Genomic DNA, 17718 nt, shown 5'->3' on the forward strand with positions numbered 1-17718 from the left:
CCCCCATAAAACCAAAAGGAAAAAAACGTTGATTAAGCCACTAATAATAAATAAAAAGCTATCAACTTCTCTATTTGCTGCTGTTAGAAGCATTTTGTACTATAAACTATTTCTCTTTCATTCCTTTCTCACTTTTCTTTGCTTTTGGGTTTCTGGGGTTCTTTTTTTTCTCTTCCAGTTTTGTTTTGGTTTGATCTGCTTCTTGGGGTTCTTTAAATTCTCTTGAAATCTTGAATTTTGGGTGTTTCTTGAAAATTCAAAGAGATGGAGAGGGACTTTATGGGATTGAATATCAAAGATTCTTTACTTGTAGTCAAGGATGAACCTGTTGAAAGCTCCAAAGACTCTGGTTTGTTTTTCTTTGAAACCAAAATTGACAATTTTTTGGTTTTGTTGTGATTTGTGAGCATAAAAACCTGATCTTTAGTTGTTTTTTAGGTTCATTTATGAGTTTGGTAAAAAGGGTTGCTTTTGAATTTTCAGCTAATAAAGTATATAATTTTAATTTGTTGAGTTCTTTAAATGCATGTGTGTACTTTAATTTGTTAGCTAAATTGAGTAATTTTTGTGTTGTGTGTTGCTTGGGTGAATTGGTTTTCCTGTTTAAGATGCAACTTTTTTTTGGCTAGGTTTCTAGTTGCTAAAAAGAACTATTTTTTTTACTTTCTGGTTTAGTAATTTGTTTGAGGTGAGGTCTGTCGAAAACAGTCTTTCTACCTCGAAGGTGGGGTAAGTTAAAGGTGTGCGTATGCTCTACCCTCCCTAGACATCGGTCGTGGGATTACAGTACGTATGTTGATTGATTGATTTTGATTTTAGTAATTTGCTTGAGTGGAGGGTCATTTTGGAAACTGTAAAGGCAAGGGTAAGGTATGCGTACACTTTACTATGCTCCTTAGACCCCACGAGTGGGATTACACCGCATATATTGATTGATTGATTTTGATTTATAGTACTTTGTTAAGTTTTTTAGTAGTTTGATGTATAAAGCTTATGAATAAGATCCTTTTGGTAGCGTGTTTCCTTCGTTGAATCTAAAAGAAGAAACTCTTAGTTATCGTTGGTTGAATTGGACATAGCAAAAGATTTCCTTTTGTAGTATTGAGTTATGAGATCATAGCAATTTGGATTGATTGTAGGCTTGTTCAGGGAGCCAAGATTTGAAGTTTATGGATTCTAAATTCTAGGATAACAACATCCGGTGTTAGCAACTGTGTTCTGAATTTAATTTTTGTACATATGTAGTTGATTTCCTAATAGAATTACGGGGTTCAGCCGAATCCATACAAAACTTTATAGTTCTGTCCATGTTTTTTGTTATTGTTTGTATGTATAAAGTTAAAATGATTCTCGATTGTATCAGGGTTTCGCTGGCCAATGTCGAGCAAGGTTGGTGTACCTCATTTCATGTCCTTGAACTCTGCTCAAGATGAGAACACCTTCAAAGCTCTATCTGCCACAGATGGAGTCGATGCTGGTCTCAAACGTCAGTCTGGTGAACTCCAGGTTTGTCTTGTCCCTTCAACTAAATGAAGTTGGTTTAGATATAATATATAGGATCCCTGCGACGTACAAATGAGAGCACTCAAATTTGCCATGTTTTTTAGTCAAGCTATTTGTTATTAATGCTTTGCTGAAGTTTTAGCTCAAGTCACGGGAGCACTTGTCAATTATCTCGACTTCTTGTGTCATTCATTTGCGACGTTATACTCAGAAAATAAATTTTCAACAATCTCCTGTTTTTATTGTTTATGGATTCCTTTCGAAATGAATGACACTTCTTTTAAATCCATTTGGGAAGAAAAAATAGATCGCCGTGGTTGACAAGGAAATTTTTTTTAGCTTGACACATTCTAATCTGCAACAGAATGTGCATGCAATGCATCTTCCATATGATGTTAAGATGCTTCCATTTAACATGAACAACCCCTCCTACAAGACTCATTTTGGTGGTATTGGCCAGATGAAGCAAGTTCTTGGTGGAATTCCTGTTACAGCTCCTCATTCAATGCTTCCATCGCGTGGCTCTGTGGCTGGGACAACCGAACCTTGGTAAGTTCACCATTTTGTGCACAAAAACTGCGTAGATTGTGTTAGAGGAGTCGTATTTGGTAGGTATAATGGCACATCATGTGCAGTTAATACCAATGATGACTGTTATGCAGTTGGTTGACACACGATTAATTGTAAAACATAAAATATATATGACAACTTGGCTAAGAAAGCAACTTTGTCGGAAATTCCGTGCGTCTTTTGCAGGTTTAATTCCAAGGGTTCTGCAGCACCTGCTCAACTGACCATCTTCTATGGTGGGACGGTCAATGTCTTCGAGGATATCTCCCCTGAGAAGGTACCCACTCTTTCTCGCTCTTGCATGCACACAAACTGATATAAAGAGAGGCTATCATTAATCCAGAAAGAGAAAAAAAAAATGCAATTAGCTAAGAAGTTTCCCTAAGGTTTGTTTATCTTTGCGTGGCATGTGTTACTCAGGCACAGGCTATTATGTTTTTGGCTGGACATGGCTGTGCTCCACCTAATGTGGTGCAACCAAGGTTTCAACTTCAGGCATCTGCATCGAAACCTGCTGCTGCAGATGGTGTTTGTGTGAACCAAACCCCAAACATGCTGCCTGCCTCGGGTCTTTCTAGCCCTATGTCCGTTTCTTCCCATCCCATTGGTCAATCTGATGGCAGTTCTGGAAACAAAGATGACATGAAGATGTCTAAAACTGCAAACATTTCAGTGACTCCCCTTGTCAAATTGGACACTTCAAAGATTGTGACATCACTAGGACCTGTTGGGGCGACTACCATAATGACAGCAGGTATGGCGAGCCGGAGTTGAAACTCAGAACATACGTGTAACATAAAAGCTTGCAATAACTAATTATGTTGCTCCGACGTGGAAGTAACTACTTTCAATGCAACTCATCTCCAACCTTCGCTGCTTCTAATCATTTACATTTTCTGCAGCGGTTCCACAAGCTAGGAAAGCATCTTTGGCTCGTTTTCTGGAGAAGCGTAAGGAAAGGTAAACTATTAACCATTTCTTGTTTTATCGCTTGTTTTTTTTGTTATGCTTTATTGAATACTCGCAAGCACAATGCACGAAAGTATTGAGATTTAAGTGCGGATTCATATTTTGTAGGGTGATGAACTTAGCACCATATGGCCTCAGCAAGAAATCGCCTGAGTGCTCCACCCCCGAGTCTAATGGAGTTGGTTTCTCTGCAACTTCCACTCCTCTGTTAGCCGGTAAGGAGACCTAGCTATGATATCTGAAGACTGCTTAACGCCGTAAATCAGTGAAGCATTATCTATTTTATTCAGCAAGTTAAAATCTGTGTAGCTATCAAGTTTTGTTTGTTGTCAACTTTTGTTTAGCTCTAGCTAGACATCTTAGTATCCAATTGGTTTGGTCTTTTTTTTCTTTCTGTAACTTGATGGAATTTATCCCATCCAAATAACTTCTTCAATTTGTAACTATTTATTTTGTTACATTGTGTTTCACAAGTATATATATATATATATTAATGTTATTTAGTCATAACATGCTTCCTTATACCTCGATCATCGTATTGTTCTGCTACTATCTGTTGTTTTTGCCTTCTTTTTGAATTGCTTTTTACTGTTTCTCTGAGTCGAGGGTCTATAAAAAACAATCTATCTGCCTCTGAGGTACATTTGAGGCCGTGTACACGATCCTTTGGGGTTTAAGGTACTTCAACGAAAAACGAGTGGAGTTTAAGAGCAACCGTAAAATTGTCTTTATCAAATAAATAGGGATATGTAGCTCGATGAACTGAACCAACAAAAGAAATTACGTTTTATCAAATCCGATCTTTATCAAATAAATAGGGATATGTAGCTCGATGAATTGAACCAACAAAAGAAATTACGTTTTATCAAATCCGAGGAGTCATTTATAATTTATTTAAAGATGACCTAATTGTTTTTAAGCTCTATCGAACCAGACATTAAATATCATTTGTTATATGTAAATAAGATTCCATCCAATAAATAAATTGAATGAGACAATAAACTATATTGAATATTTTATTTGTGGGTCAAAAAATCTTTTTTCTTTTTGGAACAAACATGTTTAAGATTTTAAAAATTGGATATTTTTTTTTGGTGGAGATAAAGGAGTTTGATTTAATGTCACTATCTAACAAGTTGTCAATATATAGCTTTCACGTGCAAAAGGGTCTAAATCATTAAATATAAATATTAAAAATCACAATAAAAATTCGAAATTATTTATTTTGGAATTAATTATAGAATAATTAATTAATTTCGGTATATATTTTGTATTAAAATAAATAGATCTCCTTATATCTATTCCATGTAGAGAGTCGAAAGGTAGGGCAAACGAGATATTAAATTATAAGATGAAAATTAAACTTTCGCTAATAAAATAAAATTTTAATTAATTAAATTATAAAATATCTTAATTTACTTCGTATTAAAATATTCTTATCTATCTCGTTTCGATAATTAAATGACCCATAAATGCTCAAGATAGAAACGACCAACTCTGAGTGGATGTCCTTTTACATCGTACATTTTTATATATTCTTTTTAATTATTATATGGTAGTGGTTAATTTCAAAAATCCTTTTTTTTTATTCTTTTCCCTTTATTGGTATACAAAATTTAACACGTTTTTAAAATTTCATTTTTATGGGGTCCAATTTTTTGGTAATTGCTTGCAACTTGAGATTTTCTTGTCCGTCAATAATTGACCCAAGAATATTTTTTATTTGGGTGTCACTATTTCAAATTTTAGTGAAAAATAAAAGGTATCTTTATCCAAAAATAAATGATTTTTTTTTATATTTTTTGGTGTTGATCGGTGAGTAAATATAAAATATTATCTTAAAAATATGTCAATAATTTTGCAGCTCTACAAACTTATTATTTCTTTCGTTTACTTTTACATATCTATTTTTACTTGAAAAACAAAAAAGACTATATATTATTAATTATAGTCATCTCTAATTATATATTTTAAAATATTGAATTTATTATACTCCAAGATTGATATAATAAATTTGTATTTCTTTTTGTTACTTTGTAAAATATGTGTCAAGTTAATACTAAACAAATAAAATAGACCGAGTGAATACAAAATATTCAATTCATGAGCTTGTTGCTATGTTCAAACGTTGACTTCGTCAACAAAAAATATGTGTTTATTATTGTGTTGGAGGGAAGTAATTAGAAGTTTTATTATAACAAAAATCATACAAAAAGAAGGTATTTTAAAAAGAGTTAATAATTAAAAATACGTTCAAATTATTATTTTTGTGAGTTGTATACCTCAATTATTTATTGTTTATTTGACCTACTAAACGAACCGCTATTTTCTTTATATAAAAGCACATCTCGATGCTGAGTTGACCAAATATGTACTTTGAGTTGACAACAAACACATTTAGGCCAATTCAACAACAAGGTGTATTTTATATCAAATAAAGTGATAGTTTAGTGTAAGTAAATAAAATAATAAATAATTGATTTATCTTCTTTCTTTGTATTAAAACACACTTTGATATTGATTTGGTCAAGTATTTATTCTCAATCGATAACAAGGGTGTATAGACAACTCAGCATCAAGCTGTGTTTTAATTCAAAGGAAATAATAATTTAAATAGGTAAATAGAACAATTAAACTTGCAAAACGGGAGATAATAAAAATAACCACATCATCATATAAATTGAGAAGAAGAAAATATTAACGAAGGGTAAATCAACACCACAAGTTACTAATGCAGCACAAATCGATAGCTTTAACCCAAACTCTGCATTTCTATTAAGATATCCACCTAATATGTATGAATCTTGAACTCGAACACTAATTACCATCATATTCTAATATTGAATTTATTGTACTCCAAGATTGATATAATAAATTTGTAATTCTTTTTGTTATTTTGTAACTTATGTGTCTAAACAAATAAAAATAGACGGAGTGAATACAAAATATTCAATTCATGAGCTTGTTGCTATGTTCAAACGTTGACTTCGTCAACAAAAAATATGTGTTTATTATTGTGTTGGAGGGAAGTAATTAGAAGTTTTATTATAACAAAAATCATACAAAAAGAAGGTATTTTAAAAAGAGTTAATAATTAAAAATACGTTCAAATTATTATTTTTGTGAGTTGTATACCTCAATTATTTATTGTTTATTTGACCTACTAAACGAACCGCTATTTTCTTTATATAAAAGCACATCTCGATGCTGAGTTGACCAAATATGTACTTTGAGTTGACAACAAACACATTTAGGCCAATTCAACAACAAGGTGTATTTTATATCAAATAAAGTGATAGTTTAGTGTAAGTAAATAAAATAATAAATAATTGATTTATCTTCTTTCTTTGTATTAAAACACACTTTGATATTGATTTGGTCAAGTATTTATTCTCAATCGATAACAAGGGTGTATAGACAACTCAGCATCAAGCTGTGTTTTAATTCAAAGGAAATAATAATTTAAATAGGTAAATAGAACAATTAAACTTGCAAAACGGGAGATAATAAAAATAACCACATCATCATATAAATTGAGAAGAAGAAAATATTAACGAAGGGTAAATCAACACCACAAGTTACTAATGCAGCACAAATCGATAGCTTTAACCCAAACTCTGCATTTCTATTAAGATATCCACCTAATATGTATGAATCTTGAACTCGAACACTAATTACCATCATATTCTAATATTGAATTTATTGTACTCCAAGATTGATATAATAAATTTGTAATTCTTTTTGTTATTTTGTAACTTATGTGTCTAAACAAATAAAAATAGACGGAGTGAATACAAAATATTCAATTCATGAGCTTGTTGCTATGTTCAAACGTTGACTTCGTCAACAAAAAATATGTGTTTATTATTGTGTTGGAGGGAAGTAATTAGAAGTTTTATTATAACAAAAATCATACAAAAAGAAGGTATTTTAAAAAGAGTTAATAATTAAAAATACGTTCAAATTATTATTTTTGTGAGTTGTATACCTCAATTATTTATTGTTTATTTGACCTACTAAACGAACCGCTATTTTCTTTAATTAAAAGCACATCTCGATGCTGAGTTGACCAAATATGTACTTTGAGTTGACAACAAACACATTTAGGCCAACTCAACAAGAAGGTGTATTTTATATCAAATAAAGTGATAGTTTAATGTAAGTAAATAAAATAATAAATAATTGATATCGCTTTCTTTGTATTAAAACACACTTTGATATTGAGTTGGTCAAGTATTTATTCTCAATCGATAACAAGGGTGTATAGACAACTCAGCATCAAGTTGTGTTTTAATTCAAAGGAAATAATAATTTAAATAGGTAAATAGAACAATTAAACTTGCAAAACGGGAGATAATGAAAACAGCCACATCATCATATAAATTGAGAAGAAGAAAATATTAACGAGGGGTACATCAACACCACAAGTTACTAATTCAGCACAAATCAATAGCTTTAACCCAAACTCTGTATTTCTATTACGATATCCACCTAATATGTATGAATCTTGAACTCGAACACTAATTACCATCATATTCTAATATTCAGAATTCATAAACTTAATATTCAAGAACTCATTTATCAAAAAGCAATATAGAATATACATTTCAAAACCACTAATGTGAACTTTGTGTTGCATGAAAACTACACTCACTACACAAGAACCCTAAAGAAGAGCCAACATGTTGTTGATAAGCATGTTGGTTGCAATATGCCTTGTTACAAAAATTACATTTTGGAAGATGAAGCCAACAATTTAAGCACAATATGTCTACACAAGCTGCTTCACCTAATTCTTCATCTTTAGTGCATACACCACATTCTTCACATCTTGGGACACAAAGGAAGCAACCTCTACATTAACGAGTGATAAAATTAGCTCATGAAATATGATTTATACAGTTCGTCTAAGTTTGAAAGGGTAAATACATTATTCATTTATTAACTCGGCTTATTTTGACTTGTTCAGTATAGTCCATTTAATACTGGTCGAGTTTAACTAAATATGTCGTCCAACTTAACCTACGAGAATTAAATATATAAACATAATAAAAAAAAGTTTTAATAGATAATTAAATAAATTACAAGGAAAACAAATAAAAAAAAAGTTTAAACATTATAAGAGTTGAACATATTGAGCTATGATCCATTATTCAGCCCATTTTTACCTAGTCCATCTCACCCCCAAATAACATTTGGACAAGTCAATAAACCATTTGTTTATTAATTCATTCCGTTTAATCCGTCCATTTGACACTTTAAAAGATAGTCAATTTTCAGACTCATAAATAAAATATAGCCAATTTATCGAATCCACGATACTCTCATGGATTTTGAACTTAAAAAAGGTGAAATTCCATTATCATTTGTATCCTAGACGAAATCCAAGACACTATAATGAAGTTTCACTTTTTCATTTTTAAGTTAGATCCAAATCAATGACAACATGTCAGACTTTTTACTTGTTTAAGTTCGAAATCCATAACATCACCATTATGGTATTTTTACATCAAAAGTAATTACTTTTAAAAATATAAACTATTTTTTCAAAAATCGATTCAAAAAGTAACTAGCTCATACAATTCTTTTAACCATACCTGCACTCTATAAGAAGTTGCTTTTGTTGTTGTTGTTGTTGTTGTTGCATTCTCCGTTTACAAGAATCTCTTGGACAATCAAAAACTTCTCTTATTTCACCACATTTCTGACATATATCTACGTCGATTGAAGGCTGAGATTCTTGTTTGAACGCGTATAATTCGTGTCTCACGTGGTAGAAATTCTTCGTTATTTGCTTCATTTGCATTTGATTTATTCCCATTAGATAACAAAGTGTTTGAAAATCTTCTATTTTCACATTGTAGATGCCAGAAATAGCTAAGTTTTTTAGCTTATGGTTTGGTTTGGTGAGTAATTTTATTGCACCAATGACTCCCTCAATGGTTAAGCTAGTGCACCCTTGTAAATATAGCTGGAAAAAAAAATAAGATTTAGTCAAAGTTTCGATCGAAATGAACTTTATATCGTACGAATTCAGATTAGTCGAAGTATAACTTTTGATAGGAAGGGCTTTTATATATAATAATATTTAAATTAGTCAAAGTTTCAAAACACATAAATTCATGGTTCATATCTCCTTAAGATTAGTACGCATTAGAGCCTTAATGAGGATACTGAAGCACCAGTTAAGTAATCAGATGAAGCGCTCAACATATTACATTTTGCTTCAGAGCTTAACCATGCCTACGACAATACTATGCGAAACGATTGAATTCAAATTACTTGAGGCCCAAAAGTACCAGACACCAAGCGGAAACTACGTATAGATAGGATTCAAAATTTTAACTCGACAAATTTAATCTTATACAACATTTAATATTAAATTCATTATATCTTTAAAATTATACTTCCAATTTTTTTTTAAAAAAAAAATCACCACAAATTGAAAAAAATTATAAGGACTCCTCCAACCAACCATATCTTATCCATTAATAATCACATCATTTCATCATAAACAAAAAAAATATATATATATATATATATACCATAACATACCTTGTTGATAAAAGGATTACTAGCAATAACTTGTAGAAGCCCTTCATCTGTTATCTTATAGCAATTTCTCAGAGCAACAACATTCAATCTACCCTTTGCCTTAGACATTATTTTCACCAAAAATTCATCAGAAAATCGAGTATTTATCGGTTTTCCAACGACGATATTCAACCATGGGAGTATATCATGTTTTAGAGCATCTCTAAATGACTTGCAAACTTGAGTCAATGATAAAAGTTCAAATAAAGTGAGATAAGGCAAGATCAAGAACATAGCTTCATGTGGTGCACTTAATTGTGAAGAAGTTTGTGTCATTTTGGTGTTATAATATGATAAAAAATTGTGTTAATTTTGAAGATAATGAAGCAATAGTTGTGTGTTGATGAATTTTGCTAAAATGGGAAAAGGGGAAAAAAAATTGGATGGATATTTTTTTTGTCATGTATATCAATTGATGGAATTGTATATGAGAGGAAAATGAGAAAAATGGTCCATTAAGTTTGTGTAGATTTAAAATAGTCCTTTAAATATATATTCATGAGCACTTTTGATTTTTATCGAATATTTTAACAAGATTTGAGGAGAATCGTGAAAACAAAGTTTAACGAAAAACATCATAATTTTTTTAATCAAATTATAAAAATCCACAATATAAAAGAACTACATTAGACATCGAAAATAGCAAAAGTTGCACCTGACTCTAAAAATAGAAGAAACTATAAAAATTAGCTTGCGTACATCTTGATTAATTCACGAGTACTTACAATTTTTTTTCCTTAGTACAAATACATGATAATTTTACCTACCAAAGCTTATACCAATGGAAAGAAATTACATGATATTTTTTTGCCTCCGCTACAATTTAAACGTTCATTTCTCATAGTCTATTCTAATTTCATTGATTGCTGGATCACACCACTTAACTAGTTAAAAATAGTAAATATTTAAGGACAATTTCAATTGTGGCATGGAAACATATTTGTTGATTGTACAATCCAACATAAAAATTAAACAAAAACCTCACATAAATTATTTTTTTTTCCAGAAATTACAAAGTAGAAATTAAATCAAGAAGTATATTGTCAATGATTTAAAGGTTCAACAGCAGTCCTAAATAGAAGAACATAAACCTTATCAATTGAGAAGTACAAAAAACCTCCTATGGAATGTGTCACATATGAACCAAAGCTAGTTCCCACAATACAATGCCAAGCTGGTCCATATGTTGAGTCAAATTCCTGAAAAAGTTTGGGGCAAAAAAAGTGAATTTTGATTATTATTATTATAACGGAAAAAAGATCGAAAATATGTTGATAGAAATGAAGCAACAAGAGTAAGATACTCATTGCATCGTCCGATAAAAGTGAGATCTGAGAAGAATAGAGTGTATGCAGACCTTTTTCCCTAGGTCAGAGGTAGATAGGTTATTTCCAGTTCTTGGCATTGTTAGAAATGAAGAAGCCTAGAAGATAATGACCATCCCTCGGTTGCCTTGTATGACCTAAATCATTCCGATATCCCTCATGGTCCTTGTCTTTCTTTTTTCTATTCCAACCTAGCTCCGCGGCTTGGGTTGCTTTGTTGGGATAGAATCAACACTTACCTTATGCTGCCTACGGTTGTGCACGTAGAATACATCTACTACTCCATTTATAGCTTAATGGGCAAAAGAAAATGAAACTTGACGCACTTTAACACAGAGGTGAGAATTGTCTGAGTTCGTATAAAAAGACAATAGCTCATTCCTCAACAAATGTAGGACATTCTAACGCTCCCACATGCATACGATTGGTACATTTGGAGCGTGAACAATATGACATAGGAGTTTCAACATTGGGTAAACTAAGAACATGGACGAATTTGCTCTGATGCCATGTAAAGATAATGGATTTTAGACATAACTCAACTCAAAAAGCTAGTTCATGAGGTGAGTGCTGCCCAAGACCATATCTAGAGACCACAACTCACATCTCTAGTTTATTATGCATGATTCTCGTTAAACATATCTGTACTCGAGGAAGTGCACTTTGGCGTACATGTAAAAAGGAACGGTCACCTTTGGTCTTTTCCTTAGTGTGTATCCATCTAGTTTCTAGGTGGTTTATTAGCCAATGTTCTACTACTGGAGTTTTCAGTGTTTCTGGAGTCCATTCTTATATCATTGCTTGCATAGAGAAACAAGTTCTAAATCCTCCGCGGATGATAAGTATAGAGCTGTTTCCTATACCGTAGCTAAGATATCTTAAATTTAGCCAATGTTCACTTTGCTCTTTGCTGACATTTATAAGAGTGCTTACTTTGTTGTCGTCTTATGCTTTTAACGTGACAAGACGTCTATTGCAGCATCTATCAAAATTAAGAGTGTATAAAGTCATTTACACTTTCTTTAATGACCAAAACATCCGTCTGGAACTAGCCCTTAGGACCAACCGCAGCCTTTGTACTTCTCCACTTAAATACCAGACTTAGTTTGCTTGGCGCAGCGCTTGAACATGTAACCTACGTCACAAGTCCCTCAACCTTTACGAATTGAGCTGACTGGGGGCAGGTCATTTACACTAGTCTATCAGGTATTCATGTTATGTGAATATCATACTACTACAATTTTTCCAAATAAAGCTTGTTAATAGATGGACATAAGCTCTGCAGATCACCAAGGCAATAGGAAATCATTTCAACGCTGAGCATTCATTCGTTGTTGCACATATCCTATACAACATCACATTGAATGATCTACGAAGAAGTTTAGAGGGGACGATACGTTAGCACTGCCATTGTCATCTTGAGCATAAGCCAAGATGACAACGAGTATGCCTTAATCCCAAACAAGTTGAGTCGGCTATATGAATCCTCACTAACCATACTTATTCCATTTAAGCTATCTCATGTCATTCTATCGAACTCCTAAAATTATTAACCACATCACAGAAAATTTAACTCAAACATGATCTTATCAAATTCATAGAATTCCCTACACACATAAAACTATCAAAATGCAAACACACATTCAACAGAACTAAGCAAATCAAACAAAATCCATAATGTAAGAAATTCAAGAAAACCATAAACTTCACAATTGGGTAGCATAAACAAGAAGGTAGAGTGTACACAAACCTTATGAGAGTCTGTTGAGGACCATCGGCTCAAGTACAACAAGCAAATCAAAATAGTAACAACAACAAAATAGTGTAATAACCGAAACACGTAACTAAGACAATAGCATCAAGAGATTACCTCTTGCACACTTAAAGACATCATTTTGCAGAGAAAACAAGAAACATAAGACCAACCTGAATTTACCCCCCCCCCCAACACACACACACAACAATCAAAATGCTAACTTTAATCACACACTCAACAGAACTTAGCAAATCAAAAAAACCCACAATGCAAAAACTCCAAGAAAACCATAAACTTCACAGCTGAGCAGCATAAACCAGAAACAACACCTCAATATCACACAAATACTACTCAAGTAGAAAAATAGTACCTTTTTAAGAGCCAAAGCAAGTCTTTTACTGTCCACTTTCCCACAAGCCATAGTAGCATCAAGATTGTCTCTTGCACACTTAAAGGCATGATTTTGCAAAGAAAATGACATATCTGAAGCTCTCACACAAACATTCAAACCCTCATTTTGCTGTTTCTCCTCAACTGATTTCTTCTTCAAAATCAAACTATTCAAGAACTTACTCCTTCTCTCTAACTCTTCCTCTGCTTTCTCCATCCCCCCTTTCCCCCCCTAACTCATCATCATTTCCTCCTCTTTCAATCAAACAAAAAAAGTTTCTTTTCAAGAAAAAAGTTAAAGAAAAAGAAGGGGTTGGACAAGAAAGTGAAAAAATTGTACCTATTGTTTTGCCTTTTTGGTTTTTGGTCAAATCTTGTTTTTGTTACTTTTAATGCCACCCATTTGAGAGTAGATTGCAGTAGACCAGCAATGGTAGGTAGCATTGGAGAACAAAATTTAAATTTTTGTCTATCATTATTGCTACTACTTTCACCTGAACTGAAAATTCCTTTCTTAATCAAGGTGACTTCGTATTTAAAAATTCGAAGAGTCTAAATTAAAGTAACTTCGTATTTAGAAATTTGGAGAGTCAAATTAGGTATACATGAAATTTTTTTATTTCTTTACGATCGTATATATCTATTATATTATGAAACTGCTCTTGATTCAAATCTTGAATGAACTTTTGCATGAATTTTCGTATGTTTATTTAGATGGTTAAGTTAAGTTAATCAAACAAAATATGTCAATCTTATTAAACTATACATATAAATTTCAATTGAAATATGCGTGAAATTTTACGAGGCTTAAGCGTTCTATGTTGAAATTTAACTTTTACATGTATTGTGTCATGTAGGACATATAATTCTACATGTTTAATTTTATATAACTTAAAGTTTGTACTTATACACATTTAAAGTTAAAGGACATTAATAACGATTGCGATCAAGTTAAGATGCACATTTAAATATTATACTTATTATATTTATCGAAAGTTCAATTAAATTTAAATTCACATATTATAATAGGAGCAACCTCACTAAATTAAAATTATATGTTTTCTTTTTAACCAAATACTATTAAAGATTTTTTTGCTATTATATATGAAGATTGAAGGTTATCAATTTTATTATTTTAGTTTGTTTTTTTTAGTTTATTCTTTACTAATATAATATTATCCAGAATTCTAGTATTTCTAATCAATTATCATGATTCATTTTTGAGAGTCAAATCAAACTATAAAATTTAGTTATTGAATATCAAAATTTTAATTATAATATATTAAGTTACATAAAAATAATAATATTTTTTCTTTAGCTTATATATATGATTCATGAGGGAAAAAAAATTATTTCAGCATAAAATTAAGGTTGATCATTATCATTTCAATTTGGAAAAATAATCCAAAATTGAGTAGATAAATGGTCAAGTTCATATTAAGAGTTCAAGGAATAATATTTTCATAATAGATGAAATGTCATCTTTATAAGTTTCTTTTTAGAAATCTTTTTTTTAAAAATTAAATCTTTTTAGAAATCTTAATTCCAATTAATAATTATATAAGATAAAGTGAGTTAATTAATTATTTGATGTGAAAACTCACTATCTCAATAGTTGGATAGTCAATAAAAATATCATTTTGTTTAATGTTTTTAATCATTCATTTTTCTTATCTCAATAGTTGGAATAGTCACTCCATTTTCTTCTTCTGCATTATTTTTTTTATTATCCATATGAAAGTTCGATTCTGGCGTAAAACTATTTTAAATTTATGTTATATAAGACGTCGTTCAAAGGAAAATATTTTCTATTAAAATTAAATTTATATTTAAAATTTCTAAATAAAGAATAAACAATCTCATCTATTATACAATGACCTGACCGATTATATTATTGAATACAAAATCAACATTCAAATTTATTTTTTCATTATCCACTAGCGAATGTCACATAACCACCAATAATTTCACCATACATATACCTCCAAAATCATCACAATCACAATTAATTTCATCATCAAAATTAAATATAATCACACTAGACAAATTCAAATTTTATTATTATTATTATTATTAATATAAATAAAATCCAATATTTATCGAGTCATTCCTCCTTGAACTCCTGGAGCCATTGCTATCCCTCCATTTTGGTTATCCATATTTCCTTGCCAACCTATACATATATATGTAAACACAACAACCATAAGCATATCTCAAAAATATTTAATCAAAAAAATAAAAAAAATAGTTTGTTCGTTGTATATTATATAACGATGTTTGACTGAATAGACAAGTTTACGAATGAAAAAAGAGTTTGATACATTCAAAAATTATTCTAAATATCTATAGCAGTAAAATACGTCATGACATGTTTATGTTGATATAAGAACATGTTGTTTAATTTAACGTAAAATGAGAAAGTTTAAAATTATTTACAAAATTCAAATATTAAAAAAATGTCATTTTCAAAAAATAAATTTTAAAAAGCATATCATAATAAAATGCAATTTTTGGGTCGAGCAATAATTAATTATACCACTAAAAAGTTGTTGCATCTACTTATGAACTTCATAATTCTTGATCAAAAGTCTTAGATCGAGTTTTAAAATAGAAACCATCTTCATAAAATTAATTTACCTCTAAACTAAGACATTTTGATGATATGAAAAAACGATGTTTAAAACTATCATAAATATAGAACAAAGAGATCCATTATATATATATATATATACATATATATATCGTACTTGGTTTTGATTTTCTACTCAGAGAATATTAATTGCACCACCAAAATTTTGCAATAAAGTGTACCTAGTACTCGTTCATCTTTAATTATAGTTTTATCGCGCGTTTCTTAAAAGGTGAAATTTTCGATATAATTTTTACTAGTTGAATCTTAACCAAATACTGATCGAAAAAAAGTGAATATCACTTACCAATAGACGTGTTATATTTTGATATAGTTTTTATTAGTCGAGTCTAAAACAAATATCGATCGAAAAAAGAGTGAATATTACTTACCAATAGACATGTCATATTTCGATATAGTTATTACTAGTCAAGCTTAAACCAGATATCGATTGAAAAGAAAAGTGAATATTACCTTATACCTACCAATAGACATATCATATTTCGATATACTTATTATTAGTCGAGTCTAGAATAAATATATTACTTACCAATAGACATGTCATATTTCGATATAGTTATTACTAGTCAAGCTTAAACCAGATATGGATCGAAAAAAAAATCAATATTACCTTATACCTACCAATTGACATATCATATTTCGATATACTTATAACTAGTTGAGTCTAGAACAAATACCGATCGAAAAAATAGTGAATATTACTTACCAATAGACATGTCATATCCACGATGTTTGAGTTCACGATGTTCTTGGCATAAAGCACAACATTCACAACAAAAATGAAGCAAACAGTCCCCACAAGGGCTTTCTGGTAACATGTATTGTTTTCTCATTTTTGTACGATAAAAACATGAATAAATACATCCACATCCTGTTAATGCTTCTATTAAAAAATATAAAGCTCCACTTGCACCACAAGCTGCAAAATTTTCACAAAATCATAATTAATACGAGATGATATTTGACTGAACACAAATTTTAACTAATTTTTTAGTGTGTAGAGAAAAAAGTTATAAATATTTATCTGACTATAATAAATGCAGTAATGAAGAAGTCAAATAATCAATAATGATAGATATAATGGGACATGTAATTATTGTATTTTTAACTTATGTTACTATGTAAATATCTTTAAAATTAGATAGAACTCATAGATTAATAAGGATAGTAATAATAACCAGACATGAATAGTAAAATTTTATGAGTGAGGTCTGAATAGACGTACATATAGAAGGGTTAATTAAATCGTCTTCGTTAAGTAGGGAGAAAATGATTTTTTTTTAATATATATATAAATTGTTGAAATTTTCTTGAACTTATTTTTCTTTTTCGAATCACTTTGTTTAATTTCCTCACTTCAGAAATAGATCTGAAAAGGATAATATTTACGCAGTTTTTACCTCTATCGCTGCAAAGAATTAATAATTTTTAACGACTATTTCTTAACGAAAGGATATAATATAATTAATGTTAAAAATAGTTTTTATGTTTGCTTACAAACTGTTCCTTTGTCGACAATTTCAGCAATTTGTCCAAATGTAATACATGGACACCAGCAAGTTAAACAACCTGAAAAAAAAGAGGTTAAATAATCACAAAATAAAGATATATATTTAGTATAATTTTTTGATAAAAAACTAAATGTCATGTGCAATAAAAAATAATATTTTTTTAACGAACTAATAGAAAAATAATATCATAAAAATCAAGAAAATAAACACTTACAACTCGAGACATCAGAGAAACAATCACAAAGCCCAGTAGACCAAGTTCCGGTCATAGGTTTTTCGCCGTAAGCTGGTTGAGTTGAGGGGTTCATGATAACTTAAAAATTTAATAAGAATTTTTTTTAGAGAGAAAATTAAATGAAAGATACAAAAAAAGTATGTAGCTTTTGTGAAAGATATGCAAAATATCAATTGTATTTATAGCGAGAGGAAAACAAAACTACTTTTTCTGTC

General features: G+C 30.4%; 4 protein-coding genes across 5 annotated transcripts; 1 reads left to right on the plus strand and 3 right to left on the minus strand.

Moving 5' to 3' along the window:
- Nucleotides 1-55: 55 nt before the first annotated feature.
- Nucleotides 56-3552, plus strand: LOC107007828 (protein TIFY 6B-like). Of its 2 annotated transcripts, none has more exons than XM_015206624.2 (7): nucleotides 56-349; nucleotides 1364-1506; nucleotides 1964-2052; nucleotides 2260-2350; nucleotides 2494-2827; nucleotides 2976-3033; nucleotides 3151-3552. In XM_015206624.2, the coding sequence occupies exons 1-7, from the start codon at nucleotides 265-267 to the stop codon at nucleotides 3269-3271; spliced, it is 921 nt and encodes a 306-aa protein (XP_015062110.1). In that variant the 5' UTR covers nucleotides 56-264; the 3' UTR covers nucleotides 3272-3552. The 2 variants fall into 2 exon arrangements, with proteins under 2 accessions (XP_015062110.1, XP_015062109.1); XM_015206623.2 differs by having other exon boundaries at nucleotides 67-349; nucleotides 1868-2052.
- A 3925-nt stretch (nucleotides 3553-7477) lies between these two features.
- Nucleotides 7478-10115, minus strand: LOC107002760 (F-box protein SKIP28). The gene is made up of 3 exons (XM_015201235.2): nucleotides 9598-10115; nucleotides 8640-9013; nucleotides 7478-7896 (listed from the first exon to the last, which is right to left on the minus strand). Exons 1-3 carry the CDS (start codon nucleotides 9910-9912, stop codon nucleotides 7659-7661), a joined length of 927 nt encoding a protein of 308 aa, XP_015056721.1. The 5' UTR covers nucleotides 9913-10115; the 3' UTR covers nucleotides 7478-7658.
- Nucleotides 10116-10524: 409 nt separating this feature from the next.
- On the minus strand, nucleotides 10525-13658 carry LOC107003606 (dynein light chain 1, cytoplasmic). The gene is made up of 2 exons (XM_015202115.2): nucleotides 13088-13658; nucleotides 10525-10835 (listed from the first exon to the last, which is right to left on the minus strand). The coding sequence occupies exons 1-2, from the start codon at nucleotides 13322-13324 to the stop codon at nucleotides 10680-10682; spliced, it is 393 nt and encodes a 130-aa protein (XP_015057601.1). The 5' UTR covers nucleotides 13325-13658; the 3' UTR covers nucleotides 10525-10679.
- Nucleotides 13659-14971: 1313 nt separating this feature from the next.
- On the minus strand, nucleotides 14972-17662 carry LOC107014499 (protein PLANT CADMIUM RESISTANCE 2-like). The gene is made up of 4 exons (XM_015214429.2): nucleotides 17483-17662; nucleotides 17255-17326; nucleotides 16464-16676; nucleotides 14972-15280 (listed from the first exon to the last, which is right to left on the minus strand). Exons 1-4 carry the CDS (start codon nucleotides 17574-17576, stop codon nucleotides 15204-15206), a joined length of 456 nt encoding a protein of 151 aa, XP_015069915.1. The 5' UTR covers nucleotides 17577-17662; the 3' UTR covers nucleotides 14972-15203.
- Nucleotides 17663-17718: the final 56 nt, after the last annotated feature.

This window comes from Solanum pennellii, chromosome 1, assembly GCF_001406875.1.
Source record: "Solanum pennellii chromosome 1, SPENNV200".
In the NCBI taxonomy this organism is placed as follows: Eukaryota; Viridiplantae; Streptophyta; class Magnoliopsida; order Solanales; family Solanaceae; genus Solanum; species Solanum pennellii.